Raw genomic sequence first — 25,824 nt, 5'->3', positions numbered from 1 at the left:
ATTGAATCATTATTCTTGCATAGTCCTGGCCCTGCAGGGACCCAAGAGCTCTCACTTCTATTAAAAGGGTCTTCTGGGACCCTTCACCCCTGACCTCTTTCCTCAAGACAGCATGGAAGATGTTTGCTCTGGTGCAAAACTCCAAGGAAAGCAGATCAAAAGGTGTCCCTCCTGTCTTATCAATTCTCCATGTGCTGACAAATCCAATTTATTTAACTCCAGCCCAAACCTCTTGGGTGAATGACAGTCTCAGTCATCTAACTGCCTACTTGACCCACTTGGATGTCTAATGGAGATCTTAACATGCCCAAGTCTGGGGCACCTTGGTGGCTCAGTCAGTTAAGCATCGGACTCTCGATTTGGGCTCGGGTCACGATCTCAGGATAGTGACCTCAAGCCCCATGTCGTGGAGCTCCGCATCGGACTCTGCACTCAGCAGGGAGTCTGCTTGAGATTATCCCTCTCCCTCTCCCTCTCCCTCAGCCCTTCCCACCTTCAAATAATAAATAAATAAATCTTAACATGGCCAAGTCTGATCTCCGGATTTCCTCCCCCAATCTCCGAAGCTTCTTTCCTTGCTGTCTCCATATCTCCCAGTTAAAGGCATCACTGTTCATGCAGTTTCTGAAGCCAGAAACATGGGAGTCTCCCTCAGCTACCACATCTGATCTTCTTGTTCTATATCCAAAATGTGTCTTCAATGCCATGACATCAGATCAAGCCGCCATCCCCTCTCAGCTGAAAGACTACAGTTGTTCCTACCTAGTCCCTTGCTTCCACGTGGCCCCTCTCCAATCTATTTTCCACATAGCAGTTAAAGTAATTTGTTTCCATTTATATTCATATTTTGTCCTTACATTTTAAAACTATAAACCAGATCACATCAATCCTTGTTTAAGCCGTGTCCCTTTCCAGCTCCCTCACCATAACCAAAAAGGTGGGCATCAATATGTCTCTTGCCTGCCTCCCTGGTCTCATTTCATGCCACTTTCTCATTTGTTGTGCGTACTTAGGCCACACTGTCTTTCCATTCCCGGAACATGTTTTCTTTCCCACCTCAGGGCCCTGGCATTTTTTTGTATCCTGCTGTCTGTACATTTTTATCCCTCCACAATACCCTTCAGATCTCAGCTTAAAGGTCACTTCCTCAGAAAGCCTACTCTCCACACCCTTTCTAAGTAGGTCCTCCCTCTAGTTCCCTGTGATTCTCTTTGGCTGTCCCATTTATTTCCTATACAGTGTTTCCCTAATTAGCAGCTAATTCTATGTTTACATGTTTACCATCCATCTCCCCCACTTTTGTCTGTCATCCCCACAAGAGTGAGGCCAGGCCTAGAGGTAGACACATCCGTGAGTCCCGCTGACAGGTGCTGGGGAGGCAGAGGCAGGGCACCAAGCTCCTTGAGGGAAGAAACCATGGCTTGTTTATTGCTGTGTTCTCACTGCCTAGCACAGAATCTGGCAGAAGCACTCACTGAATGACTGGATGGATGGGTTGGTGGGTAGGTGGGTGGGTAGGTGAATGAGGGAATTTCAGCCTTGGGCAAAAGCTATAGAAACCATGTCTAAGGAAGGGGAGGTGATTACACAGAACAGACTCTGCACCTGCAGGAAACTTAAATAGACCCAAGTTCAAAGATGTAAACAAGGTCATTTCAGTACCTGCATTGAGAAAGAGGCTAGGAAAGGTCAACCGTGAGTGTCCTCAGGTGATACCTGCCTGCATCATGGGCAGGAGAATTAAAATCAAAAGAATGAAGAATACAGTCTGCTTTCCTCCTTCTTCACCTTCGGCAGAGCTGCTCACGTTCAGGTCATCCTGCTGGCTGGTGAGCTGCGGTAGGTGATCCGCAGTACTCTGGGACATATTTACATGCCAGTCTGGATTGCTGGTTCAACAGGAGATCTGCCTCCGGGGGAAGGTCTGCTGCCCACTGACTCTCAATAACCCTTGCAACCAGCGGAAGAGACGCAAATGGGAGGGAGAGAAGACCAGTGCAGGAGCCAGTGGGACAGGAAGCACAGCCCATGCAAGTGTCACAAGAATGGACACACAGAAGTATGCAGGGCCATGGGGAGGAACAAGAGAAAAGGGAGAGAGCCTCCTCATTAATGCTGATCTAGGGGTTCCAGCCCAGCTACAAAATGGTCGGGAGCACAGTTCAGAGGGCATTGCTGGTTGGCCTTAGTCTTAAAGCCAGCCTGTCCAGAAGGCAGGGATGACAGAGATGAGAGGAACGTGAAACCAGGCAGAGCTGCAGTGTGGTGCACAGGGTTCCATCATCAGTGGTCGGAGGAACGGACAGCAGGTTCAAGTTCGTAAGCGGGTATACAGCCCCAGACAATTTGGGCTCAGGAAGGCAACCAAGTGAATTAGGAAGAAGGGACCAAGGTAGCAGCCCAGTCTATAAGGTTACCAACACCGTAAGGCTGGAAGAGCGCAACCAGGGGCCCAGCCTGGTGCTCCCCACACCAAGTCTACTGATAGGAAAACGATTTCAAGCCCCATGGAATGAAGACTGAGGGTCCCATGGCCTAGAAATGGTAATCATCAATGACCACAATCATGAAGTTCTGGAGAGATCGAAGCAGGAGCAGCGAGGCGTATGCGAAAGTGACAGCACCCTCGAGAACCTTAGCATTACTTCCTACACCAAGAGGTGAAATGAAAGAAAAATGTCATTGCCAGGAGGTTTGAAGGATGACCAGGAGATGCCAAATTTCCTTCCCCTTGGGGTCCTCAAGAGCTAGCTCTCTGGCCTGGCTTGAGCACTCTCCTCTGTAGCCTCAGGAAAAGGCTTCTCCACCAAAGGACTTTTTATGACTCTCTGATTCCCTAGTTTGAGCCAGGACTCAGGAGAAAGAGGCACCTCCCCCTTGTCTTGCCCTGGCCTTTCCTACTTTCTCTCTTAAGAAGCCGCCTCCAGGTAAAGAAGATAAGAGTAAGGGGCTGTTCTACCCCCAGGATCCTCACACCCCTGTGTGAGGTCACCCTATCAGGAACCTATGACACACACCTTCTGGGTCACAACGAGCCTCACCACTGGTATTTGGCTCCCAGCTCACTCCAAGGCCCGCCAACAAAATTCTCTCTAATCAACACTGCTCATTCTGTAGTTGTTCCCGAGGGGAAACTGCATAGGCAAAGTCTATTTCACAATTGCTGGCTTCACATCAGGACCAAAGGAACAGTGTGTAGTGGAAAGAGCACTGGGCTGGGAGTTAGGAGCTCTGGGTCCAGCCCTGTTTCTGACACTAACAGGCAAGCTTCCATTTCCCTGCTCTGTCTCCTTTACAAAGGTAGAGTTGGGGTCAGAGGAGAAGCTATTTGTGATTTGTGTCTTACTGTAAGGACTTTGACATGAAAAAGAGCCCTGGGCATGGGATCTCAGCTTGGGCTCCCCTTAGCGGCATTTACAGATGTGACTCTGATCCCTAGCCATAGCTGATGTCTTACCAAGAGTGAGCTTCTCACCAGCAGGGCCAATTAAAACCCTTTCCTAAGGAATTTGAAATTGGGGAAGGAAGAGAGAGCAAGAGAGAAAGAGGCTCATGGGAACTCAGAAGCTATGGGGAAAATGTGTTTTCTTGCCACACAGTCTGGAGAGCAGAGAAACCCAGTCTGCAGCAAGACAGGACAGTGAAGGAAATATGCAAGCCCGCAGACGTGAGGGGCAGGGATAGCCCGTGGACGTTCGGGGGAGGGGGGGTTCCAGGTCTCTCTGAAGCCTGACAGTATCTTTTTCGAAGCTGGCTTTTAAAAACGGGTCCCTCTTTGATCCCAAGCCTCCTGATAGCTTCAAAGTGGTGAGCGCTGATGGGGGCTGTCATCAGATCCTGCTCCTTGGTCAGCTCTCGTGCTCAGGCCTCTCCCCCACTGGTCTGGGCTCCAGCAGGCTAGAGTCAGGCTCGAGTTCATGTCGGCATCTCACCCCCACCGCACCACCCAGCCCAGTCCTTTGGCCACAGTAGGTGCTTGGTCAACTTTTGTCAGGTTGAAACAGATAGAATCCACAAACATCCATTCCTGCACGAGGCGTGTTCCTCGGGGCCAGTCCAAGCAGCTCTCCCTCCCTGTGCAAGGTTGTCTTTGGTGCCGGCCTCATGGCCAGCCCACAATGAATCTGTGACCTGCCCGAGCCCTTCCGGCCCTGCAACCCGTGACCCTGCGTGAGCCCAGGACTCAGCCCCTGATGCAGCCAGCCCACAACTTCCCAAGTTTTATTTTCATTAACCCAACTGGAAAGTTGGACTTCATTCAGGATTGTGCTGAAAACCAGATGCTGGAGCTGGGCTCTGGTTTCCTAGATAAACACATTGCAATAATATGCATCTACCCGTGAAATGCTCTCTGTGGCGGCACGTGGCAGCTCTCCAGAAGAAAGGAAAACAGTGTCAAAGCTACATTTGAGGCTTCTCACTCCCCTTCCTGGCCTAGCCAAGTTTTTTGTTGGCCCCATTGCAGGCCAGCTCCCTCTCTCTGCTGGCTCCCTCGCCCTCCCCGTTTCTGGCCAGGATCTTAGCTTCTAGAAAAAACTTCCAGCCTTCCCCAAAACCCCCCTCCCCCGTCTGGAAGGAGGCCCTTCCTCTGAGCTCCCACCATGTCCTGTGTCAACCCCAGTCCTGGTAATAATAAGATAGTGCTGTGATCGTTTGGTTTGGAGCCCGGTCCCCCCAAGAGCAGCTCGGAAGCTCCTTGAGGCAAAGGAAGGAGCCTTGTTCTCTCTGACCCGGAGCCGGTGATGATAGTTGTTAATGTCGAATGGATGAAGAAAAAGGAGCCACCCCAGCCACATGTGGAGGAGGCATGGGTTTCCAGAATGCTGTTGGGGTCTGCTTCTCTCCAGCCTGAGTGTTTTCAGTCATCCAGCGTCTGTTGAACTTTTTACTTGCAGCAGACTCTGTGCTCAGTGTAGGGTAGGAGGGATTGTGGCACATCCCTGCCCTCAAGGAGCCCACCATCCGGCGAGGAGACCACCCAGGGGACACAGCAGCGGGATGAGGTTTTCCTTCCCCCTCCCCCACTTCTTACCTACACATAACCCCACCATCTCTTGTGGGGAAGGCTTGTGATAGTCACAGTAGAGGGACAGAAACTCTGCTAGCATAAAAACCCTAGGGTGTGGAAGACAATCGATACAAGAAAGAGGATGACTTGTTTTATGGATGCTTCTATCTGATGATTTGGAAGACGTTAAAACAGGGATCTCAGGGTAGGATGCCAACAGTTCCAGAATGGAGTTCAGACCCTGGGGGAGGCCAGGAAGTGGAAAAAAGAATTAGAACCATAAGGGAAGTGAAGAGAGCAAAAGGAACTCCCGTTTTCATATCTAAGGCTACTTCTGTCTGGATCCATGAATTATTTGATGAGAAACTTAACAAATCTTTTGCTCCATGCTCTGGACTCTACTAGTGTACATGACCCCCTGACAGTAAGAGGTACATCGGATGGTGGACTGGAACCACCTTCACACCCACGCATGTGAGTGTTAGGGGAGCCACGCCCTCATTCAGGAATATGTGTAGTCTGACATTCGGGTTCAAGCTCTGCTGTTGTCCTCCTTGCTGAGATCCTTGGCCTTTCTGGACCTCAACTGCTTAAGGTGGGCAGTAAACATCCTATCACATTGTGAATGGGGGGAGGCGACGTGGAAGGGTGGGAGGGTGAGTACGTGGATTCGAAAAGCTGCCAGAAGAATCACGATTACAACCCCAGCTGTTGTTGTTGTTGTCAGGGACATTTCCAATCACTGCAGTGCTGCTCCAGTCCGCATGGGGCTTCTGTGTTCTGAGGACAGTCCGACCCCAGAGAGCCCTTTGGTACCCAAGGGTACCAATGTGTATGGACAGCAGGTCAGCCCGGACAGGGGGCAGATCTCCTTCCGAGAGAACAGGGAAGGCAAGGCAAATTTCCCAATCATCTCACAGGCTGACACAAAAGCAAGCAGATACTAATTTTTATATGGGAAGAGAATTAAGTGTTTAAATTAAAAAGACTGAAGTTACATTTAGGAAATCGACAATTGTGGTGGCAGCCGTGAAGACCACTTTTATTTATAAATGACAGACAATGACACCGTGTTTAGTGTATGTCAGACTTCTGTGTGACTGCTGCCCTAGGAACCACAGAATGTCTTTTTGTTACAAATAAATGACAACTCCTGTAGGGGAACTCAGCTGAGAGCCAGGAGGCGCGGAGAGCCCCAGAATCTAGAAGATGGGTGCTGTGCTCTGAAGGAGGGATCAGTAGTGCACCAGGGCACCCCCCCAAGCCACTTACATTTTAAGGTCTTCAAATTGCCTATGGAGATCCTTTATTATATATCTTAATTTTCTAACAACAACTTAGCCTTTCTTACAGATTTATTGTTGCCACATATACTTTGCAAATCTTAATATTTTTTATGTATTTCCTGCAAATCTTTCCCTCACCCAACTTTTTTTTTTTCTTATTGCTTCCTCAATCTATGCTTTACTGTTTGTCTCTCTGGGACCTGTTGGTTTTCTCGAGGAAATGGACTGAAAGACAAACTCAGAGACGAGAAGCGGGGAGAAGGGGGGGAACCCAAGGAGGAAGAATGAGAGACTCAGCGAGGGAGAGCCAGGGATTCGGGAAGGTGGTCAGGGACTGGGAAGAGTGGAAAGACAAGAACTCAAGAAGGGGGACCGAATTCCAGAGAGTTTCTTTTGTGTTTGTAACTCACTGATGCCGTTTTGGCTTGCACAAAAATATTAGGTAGTCAAATCTCCAAGCCTCTTCCAGACTTCTAAATTTTTGTGTCTTATTTAAAATGGACTTCCCCCCACAAGATTAAAAAAATACTTTCGTATATTTTGTTCTAAAATGTTTTAGTTTGTTCTTCAGTATTACATCCATTTGAATTTTATTTTCATATAGGTGTGGGATAAGAATCTAACTTAATTCTTTTCCAAAGAATTATCTTTGGAATATCTGATAACACCATTTTATAATTCACACTTCTTCCCTTCCCTTTATCCTCTCATTTGAAAAACCATACTCATTATATATTAAACTCCCACACGGAGATGACTGTTTTTGGACTGTATCCTGTTCCACAGAATTCTCCATTCCTGTGCCCAAACCACAGTGTTTTAATCACTGTAGCTTCATAGTATATTTTGATATTTGATAGGGCAAATTTTTCACCATTGTTTTTTTCAAAATGTTCTTGGCTAGGCTTGTGTTCTTTCTCTTCCAGATGAACTCAAGAATCAGCGGTCAAGTTCCATAAAAAGTTCAGAACACATCAAATAATCTGTTTCTAAATGTTCTTCTTTTTCTGATTACTGATGTGTTTCTCCTCAGCCCCACCCCCACCTCCTGGAAGCAGTACATATGGTCATCAGCAAGGCACTCCCAAAATTCTAACTCAACTATTAAAACTCCTACATTCTAAATAAAAATAGAAACACGTAAAAAGCAATAATCCTAGACTATTCCTGGGGTCAGAAGTAGGGAAAGCAAATCTAATTTATTAGATTTAACAAACTTATTTTAAAAATAAAAAGAATAGGGGCGCCTGGGTGGCTCAGTCGTTAAGCGTCTGCCTTCAGCTCAGGGCGTGATCCTGGAGTTCTGGGATCAAGCCCCACGTCAGGCTCTTCCGCTGGGAGCCTGCTTCTTTCTCTCCCACTCCCCCTGCTTGTGTTCCCTCTCTCGCTGGCTGTCTCTATCTCTGTCAAATGAATAAATAAAATCTTTAAAAAAATAAAATAAAATAAAAATAAAAAGAATGAAGCAATCATAAAGGGTATTGGTCTGTGGTACAAGTACAGTCAAAAAGGATGAACATGAAAGAAAGCAGAGATAGTATCCACAATATGAGGATGGAGAGAGGGTATAGCCTATGCTCCCTAGGCCCCCAATTCTATCCCCTCGGCCCTATTCATTTTGGTGCCCACCAGACTGTCTTCTAACTGGCACACCTATGTCTCTTGACCTAAGGACTTTTTCTGACCACTAGAGCTCATTCTGTCTACAAATGCAGTGGGATGGATATGTTGGCAAACTAACTACTCAAACTAACCCTGTGGTCAAGATCGTCACTCGACCAATGACTAATGAGGGTGGGTGGATAAAGGGCCCAGATCTCTTACCCTGGGGTAGGTTAGCACTGAGATGGGTATTGCACACTGCGAGGTTAAGTTCTAGTTTCCCATGATGGTAACTTGTTTGGTAAGACACCTGTATTGGCTTCCTTCCCTCCTCTGTCTCACCTCCTTACTCTGTTACCATTGCTTCCTGGAACCACCTCCCAAATAAACTACTTGCACTCAAATCCTCATTTCAGGATTTGCTTTGGGGGGCTCCGAAAGAGAGTCAGCTCCTTGACCCAAGGCCTAAGTCTCTCCAGCTCCAGCGGCAGGTCCTCCTCTCTCCTGGATGTGAGAGGAATGGTTGATCAGACCTGTTGCCATCAAACCCCACCCTCATAAATCAACCTCCCCTTATTCTGATTCCAAGCTCACTAAGCAACTTTCTGAATATAACCTGGTTTCCCTGATGGTTTTTCTAGAGAAAAAGAGGGGATACTGACTAGAAGCAAATGTCCAGTCCCCAAGGAGTTCTGTTTTCTCATTGCCAATGAACTGGCAAATAGTTTGCAAAACAAGCTGTTGCAAGCTTGGATATTGAAACCTCATTGTGCATGAAGTAAAGCCACTCTCAGTATTGACAACATTGCATTTCTAAGCCCACCAGGCTGGGAACAAGACTCTGGGCCAAGGTGACTTCTCCAGGTAAAGACTGCTTTATAAGGAGCCTAATGGAAGCCAACCAGCCTCTCCTGCCAGCACCTGACCTGGCCACAACACAAACCTTCCTACAGGCTTCGGTGGTCATGTTCTACTCCTATTAAGTGAAGCAATAGATGGCATCACACTTTTTCAAAGCTTTCTGTTCACTGTTCACAGAGAAATCTCTCTACATCATCGTTTTTCTTACCCCTAGGGTGTTCCTAATTCCAAGACCTCCGTTTCCAGTTAGACTTCTCTCTTCTACCTGAGTCATTCTAGACTGCTGGTTATGGGCATGATAATCATAATTCTGGGTTTTCTGAGACAGCCCAAATATCAAATATTATGAGCACTAACCTTACAATATGTAAAAATCCTTGAAATTCTAAGATTTCAGTGTCTAACTGACCTCTCCCATATTGCATTAACACTGGGAAGTAGCCCAAAACAATTTTTGTAAGATGATGTGTCCTTGATGTTGGTTTGGATCTGAAAGTCTGATTACAAAAGATTCTTGGGCTATGACACACAGGCACATGCCTGGGCTGTTCCTAGTTCAATCACTCAGACTGTTATATTTAGCCAAAGGAATCCTTTATTCAGAACAACTTGATATTCCTTTTTATACATTGTCTTGTGTATTTTAAAGAATAAAATCACTTGAATTGAAGTCCCCTTACAACAAAGCAAATTTTCTTAAGAAAGAAAGGAGAAATAACAAGAGAAAGACAAGCCGTCATTGAGAGAACACCAGCGGCCCAGTGGCCCCATTGAGAGGAGATTCTGGTGACTGCTGTGGAGCTGTCCACCAAGGAGGTGCTGACAATATCCTAGGGTTGGACAGGGGCTGCCCTCCTCAAGAGTTGTGAAAGAGCCCCCTCCACACCCCTACCACCACTCCATCCCCAAAGAAATATAAAGTACTATGAGAACGTAGGTAAACATAGGCCAAGGTCTCCTGGTTGGAATAGGGAAGACAATAACCAGTTGCCAGACTCTTCTGCATCTTCTCCACTCAAATTCAAATATATCTGCCCAAGACACCTTTCCTCTGATTCTAAACATTCAGTGCAAAGCTGCTATAGATGCCTCCAGGGGGTCTTGCAGTCCCTACAGATGCTAATTATGGCAGACTTAATAGGAAAACAGGACTCACTGCTAGAGGGGGAGCTACCCACACCCTCCCTCTAAAACACCCTGAAATTCCCCTTCTTTCTCTATTTTCCACTCCAAGAGTAAGGACCTGAGGCCCTACTGTCTCTCCTTACTTGTAGGACTTGGAGAAAAGAATTGATTGCCATCGAAGGGGCAACTGATTGCCTTGGATGCCTGTGACAGGCTGGCTGGCTCTGAACAAGTCACTCTTCTCTAAGCTTGGTCTCATCACATGTAAAATGAAGAAATGTCAGGGAATCAGAGCCCTTTTCCTGCCTCCCTGTCCTTGGTCATCTTCCCTCAGTTATATGCTTCCCTACCAGGCTGTTCACCAACTTTTTGCGAAAGGTTTCTGCCACTCAAGTTCTCCAACACTAAGGACCCCTGATGTAAACTGTGGGAAGGGGAGCCTGGGGTGTGACCACTGTGGGTATTGTATGAGCCTGAAGCCCTTTGTTCTGGAGTATGTATAATGGGGGGGCGTGTGGCAAGGGCAAGGAAATGTCAAATGTTGGGGAAATCTTAAAGCATTGTTTCCCTCTCTTTTTTAAAGATTAGACCTTGTTTTTATAAAAATGATATATGTCTTTCAAGATGTATCACTAGCTGAAAACAAAAACTTTAATTACATATACCGTAATCCCATCTTTGTAACAAAAAACAATGTGTATACACAAAACCTGTACCAAAGTGTATGAAAAAAGATAGGAAAGAATGATAGGATTGTGGGTAATTTTTATTTTTCTTACTTAGTTATATTCTCTAACTTTTCTACTTGACAATATATTGTTCTTATAATATGAAGGACTTTTTATTAATAAACTTTATTTTTTAGGGAAAAATGATACATACTTATTATAAAGAATTCACACAATGTTGAAGTGCACAAAAAAGATATTTAAAAATCTTCAAGATCCCACCACTTCAAAATAGTCATGGCCAACACCAGTCAACATGATTGCAGATAGTTCTGTCTTTCTATACCCAGAGAGAAGGATAGATAGATAGTCAGGTAACCAATAAGGGAGACTGGATGGATGGATGGATGGATATAAAGAAATAGTTGATTAAAAAGGGATCATAATTTATATACTATTTAACAAAAGGAGAGGCACCTCACTGGTGGGGCGCCTGGGTGGCTCTGTCAGTTAAGCATCTGCCTTTGCCTCAGGTCAGGATCTCAGGGTCCTGGAATCCAGCCCCATGGCAGGCTCCCTGTTCAGCGGGGAGTCTGCCTCTCCTCTTCCTCTGCCGCTCCCTTGGCCTGTTCTCTCTCTCTCTCTCAAATAAATAAATAAAAGCTTAAAAAAAAAAAAGGAGAGGCACCTGACCGACTCAGCCAGTAGAGCATGTGACTTTTGATCACAGAGTCATGAGTTCAAACACCACGTTGGGTGTAGCAATCACTTAAAAAATTAAAATCAAAAAAAGGTATAAAATTTAATTTTCCTTGAACGTAACAAAAGACAATGACACTAAAGAAAAGCTAATAGAATTGCTTGACTTCCTTTATTCTCCACAAGAGATATTATTTTTCAAAGATACCTCTAAGGTTAAGAAAATATACTGTAAAAAATATTAAGAGGCTGGAATCACTATGTTTTTTTAAACATGCTTCAATTTTAGACAGTAACTATCAATTGACTGGCTGCTATGAAAGATAAGGAAATTAACACCCTTACGCTTCCTCCCATTTCCCCTCCCCCGCTTCCCGAATATTATGAGTAATACTGTTTTTTTCTATTTTTGTCTTTTAATGTGAGTCATTGTCAGTGCATATCATCAGGATTAAATGGTGCATGTAATGGAGAAATGTGTTGACATGGATGTCTATTATAGATTCCAAAGAATAACATAAAAAAGAGAAAAATTTCAAATTTTTTGGCTACATAAAACATAATAATTTCAACCATTTATGTGAAACTCTGACCTTCTCTGCCTAATCACTATACATCACAAGAGTAATTTTATATTATTATCTTCAAATGTTAGGCTTTATAAATAATAATAAAAGTAAATGAGTGAACAAACTGGATTATCTCTAAGGTTTTTTTGTAGCACCATGACTTTTGCCCATCTGAGCTCACAGGACACTTGTCCCGTCTCACAGCGGAGCCAGACTTCACAATAACAACAATTTCTAACATTAGTCAGCACTTACTGACTGCCAGGCAGGGGGTAAGTACTTTACATATATTGGCTCATTTAATCCCCCAACATTCCAATGAGACACATGCTATGTCCTTTATTTTAAAAGTGAGGAAACAGGGGTCACTGGGTGACTCAGTACGTTAATCGTCTGCCTTCCACTCAGGTCTTGATCCCAGGGTCCTGGGATCAAGCCATGCGTCAGAGCCTGCTTCTCCCTCTCCTCCTGGCTTGCTATCTCTATCTCTCCCTCAAATAAATAGTCTTTTAAAAAAAAGCAAATAAATAAGTAAAAGTGAGGAAACTGAGGCAGGGTGGTTAAATAATGCTCAAGATCCCACGACTAGTGAGCAGGGAGCCTAGATTCAAATGATCTTCCTAATAAACAGCAGAGCTAGAATTTGAGCATTGCACATTTGCCCAATCGGTAATTCACTGGCTGTGTGGCCTTGCGTTAATCATTCATCCTCTCTGGGCCATAATGTCTTCTACAAACCAGGGACTAATAAGGATTTCCCTGCCTGTTACCCAGGGATTCACTGGGGACCAAGTGAGCAGTGCCTGGCAAAGAGCTTTATTCAGCAGCAATACCACCTTCTTCTCCTGGACTCTGTAGGGCCGGCAGCCGGCAGCCTTGGGCGGGACTCGGGCAAGAATCAACCTCTGCTGATGAGAAAAACATTACCACAAGGCCACAAAAACAAAACAGCCCTCCTGCCAGAAGACAGTTAGATGGACTAGGCGGGGAGTTCCGACTGCCGTGAACGCTTTGCTGAGTTCATATTCAGGGTGACTTCGAGCAAGACACTATGTGTTCGTTGGCTTCATTGTCAAACTGCTATTGGACAGAAGTCATTGCATGGAAAGAATGTCAAGGGGGTCACTGGCTATTGCCTCCACTCCCTCAGGCCAGCTCTTTTCTTTCAGGCCCTGGAGCAGACACCCTTGGTCTGGCCAAGCTATCAACCTGCCTCTCAAGATGTGATGCCTAAAAGGTGAGGATCAGAGAAAGGCCCTTTCAGAACAGCAGGCGGCATGAAGAAGGAGGCCACGGGGCCAGCATTCTGAGCCCCGGAGCTCCTAGGAGGCAGGAGAGCTGACTTCTGGCCCGGACACAAAACCACGACCTTGGGCAAGTCCCTTTTCCCCTCAGGGATCCCCCCCCGCCCCCGTCTTTAATACAGGGCTTCCTGGATGTTCTCCCAAGGCCCTTCTAACTCTGCCCTCATGCTGCATATTCTGGGGAGAGGTGCAGCACGGATATGACTGACTGTGATTTATCTGGGAGATTGCCAGACAGAGAGGAATCAAGCAAGAATCTAGAGACCAAGGGCTAAGATAAAGTGCAGTTTAGGAACTCTGGCTGACAGTGTAAATTGATAAAGCCAGAGCACTTGGTTTGTAGGGCAAAGAAGAAAGGACAGCACAGCCAAGAGGAGCATCTGGGGACAGGGGTTTTTAAGCAGTGGTCACTGGGATCCTCTATTTTATATTACATGCAAGGCACAGGAGAGACAGAGGGAAAGAGAAGTTCCAGGAGTTCCCAAGATGAATAAGACATGGTGTCTGCCGTCATAGGAATTATAATCTAGGGTAAGAGACAGTCGTGGACTGAGTTGAGGAAGGAAGGGGTGTGGAGCCATTCTCAAATCCTCTTGTAGGTGTGGGTGGTCAAGGGTGGAGATCCTCCCTGGTCTGGGGGTAGGAAAGCTAGCTAGGTAGGAGGGATACTCTAGAATGCCATCCCAGAGCCTTGGCAAAAAGGAGAGCGCTCAGAAGCTCTAGGAAATCAGATGTCACTCCAGTTTCACACCTCAGTCAAGCCCTGTTTCTCTAAAGGATGCCCCTTTCTCGGGGAGCCAAAAAGGAGCCACAGCGCCCCTCCCGACTGCCCAGCTCCAGCACCAAGGCCTCATAACCTTTCAGAAGCCAGGATTCACAAACCTATTCCCAGACTCATCACTCACCTATTACCCACAGGGCTTCTCTCTGAGAGCCGGGTCAGCGTCCCACGTCCTAGAGAACCTGAAGGAGCAGGACAGAGGCTAGATTTTCCCACTACATTATCAGGAACAAGGCTGTTCCTGTCTTGCTGGCTTTCTGTGTTCTTCTGTGGGTTGAATGTAGGCCAAACAGATGGGAACGGGGGCAGCTCTTCTGGGACTTGCCCCCTCTCAGCCCTGGAACGTTGACTACGTGCTGTCGGGCCCACCTATGCAGGCCTCCTTCTGGAGCAAATCTGAAAGGCCTCTGTGACCCAGGACTTTGTAAAGGGGACAAACGGATCATTTGAAAGACCTGCACCCATCCTATGTTCTCAACCATATATTACTGTTTATTAATTATCTATGTATATATACACATACACGTATACATATTACACATATATATTTTACAACTTACGTTATAACATGATACACGTTACATTATGTCTTGTGTGTGTGTGTGTGTACAGCCGTCCCCGCCACATCGGGTTCTAAGATGAACTGCCAGTCCCTCCTCAGCAGTACTGGACCCAGGTGGAGTTTCTGTGCTAGTCTTACCTGGTCTTCTTGCCGTGACCTGACGGCGTATGCCCTGCTCACTCACCCTTCCACCTGCTGACCCACATCCCACACAGACTCACACTAACCCTCCCCAGCCCAGTCACTTCCTTCTAGCAGATTCCATTTACTAATGACAATTCCCCATATCCCCTTTTTTTATTTTTATTTTTAATTGTGGTAAAAAAAAAACCATAAAATTTACCGTCTTAACCATTTTTCAGAGTCTTTTCAGTGTTGGTAAGCATATCCACATTGTTGTTCCCCACCTCTCCTTTTGTCATTACCTGGAGCTCAGTCTTGAAGGGACAGAGGCTTCATTCATTGTAACTGGATTGCTTCCAGGGACTTGACTCCGATCTGTAGACGGCTGCGTGTGTAGAGCTGAAGGGCAAGAGGTTCCTCCTTCATCCCCAATGCAAGAGCTGCCAACAGCTCTTGTAAGTTATCTGTACATTTTGCTGACTCCGTGGATAAAAGCAGGTCAGTTCCTGCAGCCAGGAGCCTTAGGTCTCACAAAGGGATGAGATGTACATGTACTGATCACGCAACTGGAATTGGGTCCTCCAGTCAGATGCGGGAACCAGAGGGCTGCACCTTTAAGAATGGAAGGTGTCGGGGAGCCTGGGTGGCTCAGTCGGTGAAGCATCTGCCTCTGGCTCAGGTCATGATCTCAGAGTCCTGGGATCGAGCCCCACATCAGGCTCCCTGCTCAGCAGGGGGTCTCCTTCTCCCTCTACCCCCACCCCTCGCTCGTGCTCTCTCTTGCTCTATCTCTCTCATATAAATAAATAAAATCTTAAAAAAAAATAAAGATGGAAGGTGTCTGCCCATGTGGTCCCTGCTTTGACTTTTGGGAAAGGTGCTTGGAGGAAACAAGTTGTGTAATGTGAGTTTCTTAATCTGTAAAATGAGAATTGCATCTACCTTACAGATTACTTCAGAGCTTGAAAATTATGATGTGCATAAATTATTTAAGTCAGTCATAGCAAGTGCTTAATAAGAGGAAGAACAGTATCTGTTGTTACTACTATTGAACCCCAAATTCCCCCAAGCCCTGCAGGGCTACAAGCCTGGGGGAAGATGCTTCAACAGCGGTACTTCTGATTTCACCAGCTTATTGCTCCCCTTGATAACTTCGGCCCTCAATCCTACGGAATGTGCCCCCAGGGGTGTCTCTGCTCACCCATCTCCACCACCCATTACTCCACCGGGCTCTGGCTTCTGCTGCTGCTCCTTGCACCCAGCACCACCGCAGGTGTGCTGGGCTTCTCATGGTGTCACACCAGCTCGCTCGCGCTCTCTCTCTCCATGGTGAACAAAGCTGTCCCAAAGCAATGTGGCTGGTACACCAGTGTTTTACATTCTTTGTAAAATGGCTTCAGTGTTTGCTTAGAACTCCCTGTTCGCTACAAGACAGGCTGGAGCGAGTCTCTTGGGACTGGGGTTAAGAGACTTTCTAGGTGATAGACACCAAGCTGTGTTCCTGTTTCCTGTCCCCTCCTCCCCTGGGTTGAGTGCTGTCCTTAGAGGTTCCTCAGCAACCATGCACGGAGGCATGGGACAGGTCTGTCCCAGAGCAGGGGACACAGCCAGGCCAAGCAGAGATCTAGCATCGTTATCATACTGCACTGTGATAGCCAAAAACACGACCTCCTTAGCACCTGGCCTGGATTAGTTCTTTATTGCGGCATAATGAGTAACTCCAGACTTACTAGCCTAAAACAATAAACATTTATTATGGAACCAGGAATTCGGGAGAGGCTTAGCACGGTGGTTCTAGATCAGGGTCTTTTGTAAGGTTGCAGTCAAGGTGTCAGCTAGGGCTTAGTCACTGAGGCTGACTGGGTCTGGAGTCTCAAGCTTGCTCACAGGACAGGAGTTCCTTGTCACATGGATCTCGCTGAAGTATCTCATGACAGGTCTTCCCCAGAGTGAATTATCAAAATAGAGAGAGAGAGAGTAACCAAGACAGAAACCGCAATTGCTTATAAGCTCGTCTTGGAAGTGACATACCACCACTTCTGCCACATTCTACTGACCACAAGACCTACGCGGGCACCAGGTGGGAGAAAGTGACACAGGGTGTGACGCCAGGAGACGGCGTCACCAAAGCCGTCTACCACACACCCCTGCCCGCTCCTGCTCCGGGTCTACGACCTTGCCTGCAGAGAGCCCGCCTCTCTTCATGGGAAAGAGGGCACTTCAGGGACCCTGAGGCTGGAGCTAAGCAGTGACAAGGTAGTACTGGGTTCCAGGAATATGTTTGCAAAGAATAGGAACCAGGAAAAGAGAGAGCAGGACAGAGGAGGACAGAAGTAAATCAAGAGGTGCCGAATCTTGAAAAAAAAAGAGAGCTAGCAGGTCTTGCAATATTGTGAAACAGTAAAACCTGGGAATACACAAGACAACTGGCTCTTCAGTGAGGTAAGACTGATAGAAAGAAGTGGTTTAAAACCACAAAGGTGGATTTCCTCCTATGCTCTCTGTCCATGGTTAGTGGCTCCGCTCCACATCTCCCCACTTGGGAACTTAAGCCAACAGATCAGCCATCTTCTTGAACATTGCCTAAACCATTGCCAGAAAGAGAGCTCTGAAGGGCCTTGTATCAGCAATGAGATGCTCTGGACCAGCAGTGATGTATATGCCTCTTGTTCACAGCCCGTTGGCCATAAATGGTCGCTTGGCTCCAGCCAGCCACAAGGGTGCCCGGAAGCGCAATCTTACCACATGCTTGGAATAGAGAACTGGAAATATTTGGCAAATGGCACTCATGATTCCTCAAAGTCTACGAGAGGAACAAACTTTCCAGAGAGAAAGTCAGAGAAGAGCTGAGGGCTAGATCCTTGGACCTAGCCTGGAGTATGGCAAAATGAGGCTTGTCCGGGGCTGTGTTCTGAAAGACTCTCTGCCGTTACTCCATCACCCCGGGCTCAACTTGTCCTTTGCTGCCTCACATAGCAATCCAAAGGGGCAAGCGTCTCTGGAGTCCTCTGTGTCAGGCTTGGGTCATTCCCTGGCTTTCCCCTTACACTGCACCCCTCCCTCACATGGCCCTTCGATCCCGGGGGAGGATGCCTAGACACCAGGTCACACACTCACCAAATTTCACGCTTCAAAGCATGGCCACACCGCTGAGATCCCTGGGGACCGCCCTCAACACACTTCCTAGAGAGGAGTATACCTCTAGCCCTAGCCTAACCACCTAACCATGGTTCCCAGCAGATAGATCTAGAACAAGCTCCTCCCATCAGACCTGAGAGGTCCCTGGAGAAGTGAGGTCCTTTCCTTCCTCGGCCCCACTTCCCTGCCTTTTGATTAGAAGCTCAAGCTCTCACCGGCACTAGCCAGCCCAGCCCACCCAACCCAGGCAAAGGTCCCAGGTCTCCAGCAGGCCTTTCACAAAGGCCTGGAGGTGGCTGTGGGACAAGACATTGTAAAACTCTGGCTTGTTTCCCCCAAAGACTCCACATGACCTCCTCATGGGTTGTTATTTGTCTTTACACGCTCACTTTCAAAAACATCCTCGGTTAGAGCCGGTTTAGTTACTAGCCAGGCTTACGGACTCCATCCCTCACTCACAGATTAAGAAACCTCCATGGTGCTCAACCCCAACTTCTCATCCCCTCCCTGAGCCATCCCTGATAAGCACACAACACAAGTGACATCAGTGTCCTTGCCAGACCAAACACGATTTCCAGCTTCCCCTTCCACCAGACTGCCTCCTAGCCCCTCCAGTGGAGAAATTCTGGAGCCCACAGTGCCTGTAAGGCCCAAGGCATTCAGAGATCAACTCTCCAGGAGGAGAGGAACACATCCACAGAAGCTCAGGACATTTGTCACACGAACATTGTCACTAGGTATTATGCTCAGGCGCCAATCTCATCTCCTGGTTCTTGACTGAAAACAGTTACGTTTGTAATGATGCAGGAGGAAGCAGAGAGAACCTCTGAATGGGGCAGCCAGGAACTCCTCTAGGGTTAGGTGGTATTTAACTTGGGCCTTGATAGTTGGTAAGAGTCTCAGCACATGATGACAAGAAAGGAGGAGGCTAGTTTAAGGGAACAGTGAGAACTAAAGCAAGGAGGTGAAACTTCAGCTGATTGACAGATCAAGTGCAACGGAGCAGCGGAAGTGAGGCTGGAAACACAGCCTGAAAATTGATCCTAGAGACTCTTGCTAAGAAGTTACCTTGATTCATAGGAGAGATACGGTAATAATCAGAAAAGGGGCACCTGACTGCCTCAGTCAGAAAAGCATGTGACTCTTGATCTCGGGATCATGAGTTCAAGCCCCACATTGGATATAGAGATTATAAATAAATTATTTTTTTTATTTTTAAAGAATAAAGAAGTAGCTTAAGTAACATACATAGAATATTTATTAGGTTAGGCATTAGGCCAAATGCTTTATATGCATTATCATCTCACAGCAACCGAATGAGTATATCTGTTATTTTCCTGTTTTAAAGATAAGGAACAATGGGGCGCCTGGGTGGCACAGCGGTTAAGCATCTGCCTCCGGCTCAGGGCGTGATCCCGGCGTTCTGGGATCGAGCCCCACATCAGGCTCCTCTGCTGGGAGCCTGCTACTTCCTCTCCCACTCCCCCTGCTTGTGTTCCCTCTCTCGCTGGCTGTCTCTATCTCTGTCAAATAAATAAATAAAATATTAAAAAAAAATAAATAAAGATAAGGAACAATGGCTCAGGGAAGTCACATGACGTGTCCAAGATCGCACAGCTAGTAAGTGACATACCCAGGATTCAGCCCAAATCTGCCTGCCTCTAGATGCCATACTCTTAACCACTAGATGAGATTAAATAGTGACAAACAACATACTTATATAAGTGCCTCCTCATGACCTTGGCCTTAGATGGTATCAGGGGCGATTGGCAAGAAAAGTGTCAGCCTGAGCCAGACAATTCACTGCATAGCTCAGGCCTCACCACCTGGTGTCATTCCCAGCTGACAGCTGAACAGAAAGGCTGGACATACAAATTGTCTCAGGTGGCAGGAAAGGACAGGGAAGCAGTTGGGGGGGGGGGGTGTTGATGCGTGTGGAGGTGTAAGTCATAGACACCTCTTGGGCCACATCTGTCTCTGGGGAACACCATATTCATGTTGGACAAAGGTCTAGACTAAATGTGACCCCTCCCTTCCTCACTCTGGGATTCATGTCCTGCCACACCACACCAGATCTCCTCAGAGGTGCCTTTTGGTATAAATGTGATTTGTGTTTCCCCCATAAGGGCAGAGCCATTTGGGACTATTCTAGCATTTTCTTCAGAGGCAGCCAGAACAACTCATTGACTCACTGCAACACCCCCTTCAAACCAGTCACTCTGGAGAATTCCTAAGGACTTCAAGGCATCTGTGAACACTGAGCCTGTGAAAGTGAGTCCCATTCTCCACGCCTCTGGCTGCAGGAAGCCAGGACAGGGACAGACATGGTGGCCAGAGGGCAGGTGAGGGCAGCAGAGAGCTGGCAGCAGGAGCTCAGAAGAGAACTAGGAGTGCAGCTGGGAGAGAGCTCCAGGAGGAAGTGGGAGGAGCCCATGGAGAACCACCATCTGCCAAGGAAATCCCCTCCTCTGGGTTCACACAGAGGGCAGCTCAGGTTGAAGCTCAGATGCTGGAGGGGCTCCCTGGGAAGTCGGCCTGAAGGAGAAGGGGAAGCAGAAGATGCCAGAGACAACAGCACTGAGCGTTGAGGAGAGGGCCCAGAACATGCTGGAGGTCGCCAGAGTCCTGGAGTAGCTCTGAACACAGGCCAGCCCGGTTCTCGCCAGCCAGGAGAACAGAGAGGAATTTAGGCAAAAAAGCAAAGAAGAAAGGCTGCCTGGTTCATTTTATGAGGTCGTCATAACCCTGATAACAAAACCTGTCAAGAGCAGCCTATACACAAAAAGAAACAATAGTGCCTCACTTTTAAATGTGGACAGAAAATTTTTGAGAAAACCTGAACAAACTGGACGAGAGGACATTAAAAATCATCCTTGGTAGCCAAACAGGGTTTATTTTAGCAATGTAGAGATCGTTTGGCATTAGGAAACCTATTAAAATTATACAGTTCATCAATAAGAAAAGTAAATCACCCAAATCTAGATTCTGAAAAGCATTGGCTAGAATCCCTCACATCTGTTTCTGGGTTTTGGGGGCTTTTTTTTAAACTTTAAAATTGTAGGAAGTGTAAGATAATCTCTTAACATAATGAAGAGCAGCAATAAAATTGAAATACTAGAGACGCTCCATTAAAACCAGCAACCAAAACAGGAGGCTCAGTCTCACCATGAGTATTTAATAGTATTCTAGAAATGGAGGCTAATGCAGTAAAGGAGGGCGTAAAACAAAAACAAAAGGTGCTAAGACAAAACTGTCATTATTTATCAATGCTATACCTTAGTTATCAGTGCTATACCTTAGCTATCAGTGCTATACCTTAGTTATCAGTGCTATACCTTAGCTATCAGCGCTATACCTTAGTTATCAACGCTATACCTTAGTTGTCAGCGCTATACCTTAGTTATCAACGCTATACCTTAGTTATCAATGCTATACCTTAGTTATCAGTGCTATACCTTAGTTATCAATGCTATACCTTAGCTATCAGCGCTATACCTTAGCTATCAATGCTATATACTAAAATTCCAAGATACTTCCAGAAATGAAACAGTAGTTAGGAAGAGCTTTTTTTTTTTAAGATCTTATTTATTTATTTATTTGAGAGAGAGAGAAAGCACAAACAAGGCGGGAGTGGGGGAGGGGCAGAAAGAGAGGCAGAGTCCCCGATGGATCGGGAAGCCCAATGTGGAACTTGATCCGGGGACCCAGGGATTGTGACCTGAGCCGGAGGCAGAGGCTCAATGGACTGAGCCACCCAGGCATACCTAAGTAGAGCTTTTTAAAAAGCACTCATAATAAAAGAAATGTGAGTTAAAACAATACACTATGTAAACTTTTTTAACCTCTAGAATGTTAACATCCAAAACATTTGAAAACGTCATTGACAAGGGTGTGGGTAAACACGTGCATTGCCCATGGTGTTGTATATTGCTGCAGCCTCTGTGGAGAGCGATGTGGCAATACTTAAAAATTATAAGAGCACATGCCTTTTAATCCAGAAATTCCTTTTCTAGGAATTTATCCTGCAGATACCCTTGCATCTATGTAAAAAAAAATGTGTTGGAATGTTACTTTTATTTACCGTTACCACATAAGAAAATGGAAACAAATCTATCAATAGGAAATTGTTCAATAAATTGTGGTATCCCCTCAATGGTATATTATGCAGCTGTAAAAAATGATGAGGAAACTTTTATGTCCTGAAATGGAATGAATTTCAAGACATAATATGTGTTTGTTTGTTTGTTTGTTTGTTTGTTTGTTTGTTTTTAAAGATTTCATTTATTTATTTGAGAGACAGCATGAACAGGGGGAAGGTTAGAGGGAGAGGGAGACTCCCTGATGATAAACAGGGAGCCCAATGCAGAGCTCCATCCTGGGACTCCTGGATCATGACCTGAGCCAAAGGCAGATGCTTAACCCACTGAGTCACCCAGGCGCCCCCCAAGATGCAATGTTAAGTGAAAATGCAAAGTACATAAGCCTATGCATAGTTTGCAACCAATTGTGTGCATATATATTTTTTTAAGCAGGAAAAATTATATTTACATATTTACTAATCTTTGTGTAAAATATCTATAAATAAATGCACCCCCCCAAAAAAAAAAAAAAAAAAAAAAACCAGCAACCAGCAATGGCGTGCCTGAATGACACAGTCAGTTGAGTGATGGCCTCTTGTTTTCTGCTGAGGTCATGATCTGAGGGTCATGAGATCCAGCCAGGGGTAGGGCTCCAAGATCAGCAAAGAGTCCACTTGGGTTTCTCTCTCCCTCTCCCTCTGCCCCTCCTCTCTCTCTCTCTCTCTCTCTCTCATAAATAAATAAACCTTAAAAGCAAAAACAAAACTAGGTGCACCTGGGTGGCTCAGTTGTTGGGCATCTGCCTTGGGCTCAGGTCATGATCCTGGGATCAGGGATTGGGCTCCCCGCTGGGCATATCTATTCATAGATATTTTACACATAGATTAGTAAATGTGTAAATATAATTTTTCCTGCTTAAAAAAATATATGCACACAGTTGGTTGCAAACTATGCATAGGCTTATGTACTTTGCATTTTCACTTAACATTGCATCTTGGGGGGCACCTGAGTGACTCAGTGGGTTAAGCATCTGCCTTTGGCTCAGGTCATGATCCAGGAGTCCCAGGATAGAGCTCTGCATTGGGCTCCCTGTTTATCAGGGAGTCTCCCTCTCCCTCTATCCTTCCCCCCGTTCATGCTGTCTCTCAAATAAATAAATGAAATCTTTAAAGCACAGGGAGCCTGCTTCTCCCTGTCCATCTGCCTGCTGCTCCCACTGCTTGTGCTCTCTCTCTCTGTCAAGTGAATAAATAAAATCTTAAAAAAAAAAAAAAAAAAAACCTAGCAATATTTATTGTATCTGTATACCCTTTTCTATAATTTGAGTTTTAAGCCAAGTAAATATATTACCCGTTCATAAATACATTTGCTCTAAAGAAAGAAGAGCTGGGAAAAATGTTTACAATAAGAGTATTGAAGATTCTTTGTTTTGCCAGATGGACAATATATTTAAACTACTATTATTAAACATTACAAAACTTCCTACTGGCGAAAGTACTGACAAACATGCAAATTACCAATTTTTGATATGATAAGGCAACATCAGAAACTAATGAGGTGCTTTTCCGCCACTCTGGCTGCACCCCACCGGCTCAGAGCTCCCAGGCCCTGCTAAGCTTGCGCCGCCCTCCTCTCTGCAGCCGCTGCCTCGGTCATCTACCCAGATCTCATCAGCCAGGATGACATGCTCTCAGGCAACTACAAGATCTGGGAGCTTGCCTTCCGCCATGCCTGGGGGTGGAGGGGAAAGTTGGTCAGTAGGACAGAGGGTAACACTGATGACTCCTTCATTGGTGGAAATGCCTCTGCTGAAGTCCCCGAGGTTGAAAGTACCGAAAACACAGTCATCACGGGTGCTGATATTGTCACGAACCACCACTTGCCAAAACCAGCTCCACAGAAGAAGCCTACAAGAACGACATCAAAGATGCAATCAATCAAAGACAAATTTGAAGAACAGAGGCCGGAGAGAGTAAAACGTTCCAAGACAGGAACTGCAGAACGCATCAAGCACAACGTTGCTAATTTCGAAAACTACCAGTTCTTTACTGGAGAGAACATAAATCTAGATGGCATGGTTGCTCTGCTGGACTACTTTGAGGATGGTGTGACCCCATATATGATTTTCTTTTCTTTTTTTTTTTTTCTTTAAGATTTATTTATTTGAGAGAGGGGCAGAGGGAAGGGGAGAGTGAGAATATCAACATAGAGCCTGAAGTGGGGCTCGATCCCACAGCCCTGAGACCATGACCTGAGCTGAAATCAAGAGTCCCACCTCACTTAAAGGACTCAGCCACCCACACACCCCATATATGATTTTCTTTAAGGATGGTTTAGCAATGGAAAAATATAAAGAATTTGGCTATGATCAAAAAGAACGATTTCTCAACATTTGCTGCAACATGGACGGGACTGGAGGAGATAATGCTAAGCGAAATAAGTCAAGCAGAGAAAGACAATTATCATATGGTTTCACTCATTTATGGAACATAAGAACTAGGAAGATCGGTAGGAGAAGAAAGGGAAGAAGAAAGCAGGAGGTAAACAGAAGCGGAAGTGAAGCATGAGAGACTATGGACTCTGAGAAACAAACTGCGGGCTTCAGAGGGGAGGGGGGTGGGGGAATGGGATAGGCCGGTGATGGGTATTAAGGAGGGCACGTATTGCATGGTGCACTGGGTGTTATACGCAACTAATGAATCATGGAACTTTACATCAAAAACTAGGGATGTACTGTATGGTGACTAACATAATATAATAAAAAAAATTATTAAAAAATATTAAAAAATTAAAAATGGTCCAAAGTAGCAGGTATTATGTTAAAAATATATTTACTTAGGCCTATGAGTGAAGCTTACTTCAGTTATAAGAAAAATACAGTTATAACACATGAAAAAAAAAAGAATTTGGCTATGACTTTGGATATATCACCTGTTGTCGTAACCAGCTGCTACTTTTCATCCACACAACACGAGGACTTAGACAAATGGGACCGATGTCATCTTCAGCTCTTCATTTATTTTGACCTTGATTTATTTGGAGTGGAGGCTTTGTTTTTAAGAAAAAGACATGTCATGTAGGTTTTCTAAAAATAAAATGCATTTAAACTCATTTGAAAGAACGCCCCTTAGTTTCATACATTTTTCAATCCATCCGGTATAATGTCCTGGAGAAGTTAGAGCCTGGTTGGAGATGACTGCTAGAAAGCATAAGGCCTGCAGGTAACTCCTTGCGGTGAAAACTACTTTTGGGACTGGAATATAAAAAAGAAGAACCAAAAGTCTTAATTCTGAGTTCAAGTAAAGGGAAGGGCCATGCTCATAGCTGTGCCAACATTTTAAGTGGACCCCTCACACAGTTCATCACCAAAAATGGGAAGTAGTTAACTCTGGAAGAGATTACCAAGAGAATAAAAAGAGACTAATACAGTTGGAAGCAAAAAGAAAGAAAAGAGAGAAAGAGGAGAGGAGAGGAGAGGAAAGGAGAGGAGAGGAGAGGAGAGGAGAGGAGAGGAGAGGAGAGGAGAGGAGAGGAAGGAAGGAAGGAAGGAAGGAAGGAAGGAAGGAAGGAAGAGAAATTAATGGAAAATGTCATTATTCAACGAATAGGAAAAATAACTGGCAAAAACGTCAAATTCTCACTTGCCACCATACACCCAAATAAATTCCAGATTATTTAAATTTTTAAGATGAAAAATAAAACTATACAAAAACTAGGCGAAATATGTGAATGGTTAACTGATCTTCAGATGCTGATGGATTTTGTTTCAAATGTTAAGTCAACCTCCCATTTCCTGGGATAAACCCACTTGGTCATGACATGCTATCATTTTCATATACTGTTGGTTTCGGTTTGCTGAAACACTAAGAATATCTTTTATCTCTGTTCAAGAGAGACATTGTTCTTATGTTTTTTCATATTATCTCTGTCTGGTTTTGGTAGCAAGATAACACTGACTTCCTAAAATGAGTTGGGTAGTTTCTTTTGTTTGTTTTCGTTTGGGTTTTTTAAAATATTTA

At 45.5% G+C, this 25,824-nt stretch overlaps 1 protein-coding gene across 1 annotated transcript in view; it reads left to right on the top strand.

Annotated features, from left to right (window-relative positions):
* LOC125282498 (translationally-controlled tumor protein-like) overlaps window positions 1-23,930 on the top strand; it is a gene marked incomplete at its 3' end in the record, with an annotated part of 46,702 nt that extends 22,772 nt beyond the window's left edge. Inside the window, exon 2 of the mRNA XM_057316632.1 lies at window positions 23,446-23,930. Within this exon, the coding sequence (XP_057172615.1) occupies window positions 23,446-23,930 (485 nt within the window). The remainder of the gene's footprint in view (window positions 1-23,445) is intronic.
* Between the last annotated feature and the right edge of the window lie 1,894 nt (window positions 23,931-25,824).

The sequence above is a fragment of the Ursus arctos genome, unplaced genomic scaffold (assembly GCF_023065955.2).
Source record: "Ursus arctos isolate Adak ecotype North America unplaced genomic scaffold, UrsArc2.0 scaffold_22, whole genome shotgun sequence".
Classification (NCBI taxonomy): Eukaryota; Metazoa; Chordata; class Mammalia; order Carnivora; family Ursidae; genus Ursus; species Ursus arctos.
The sequence above is the reverse complement of the archived record's forward strand: the minus strand, read 5'-3'. Positions and strand labels throughout refer to the sequence as shown.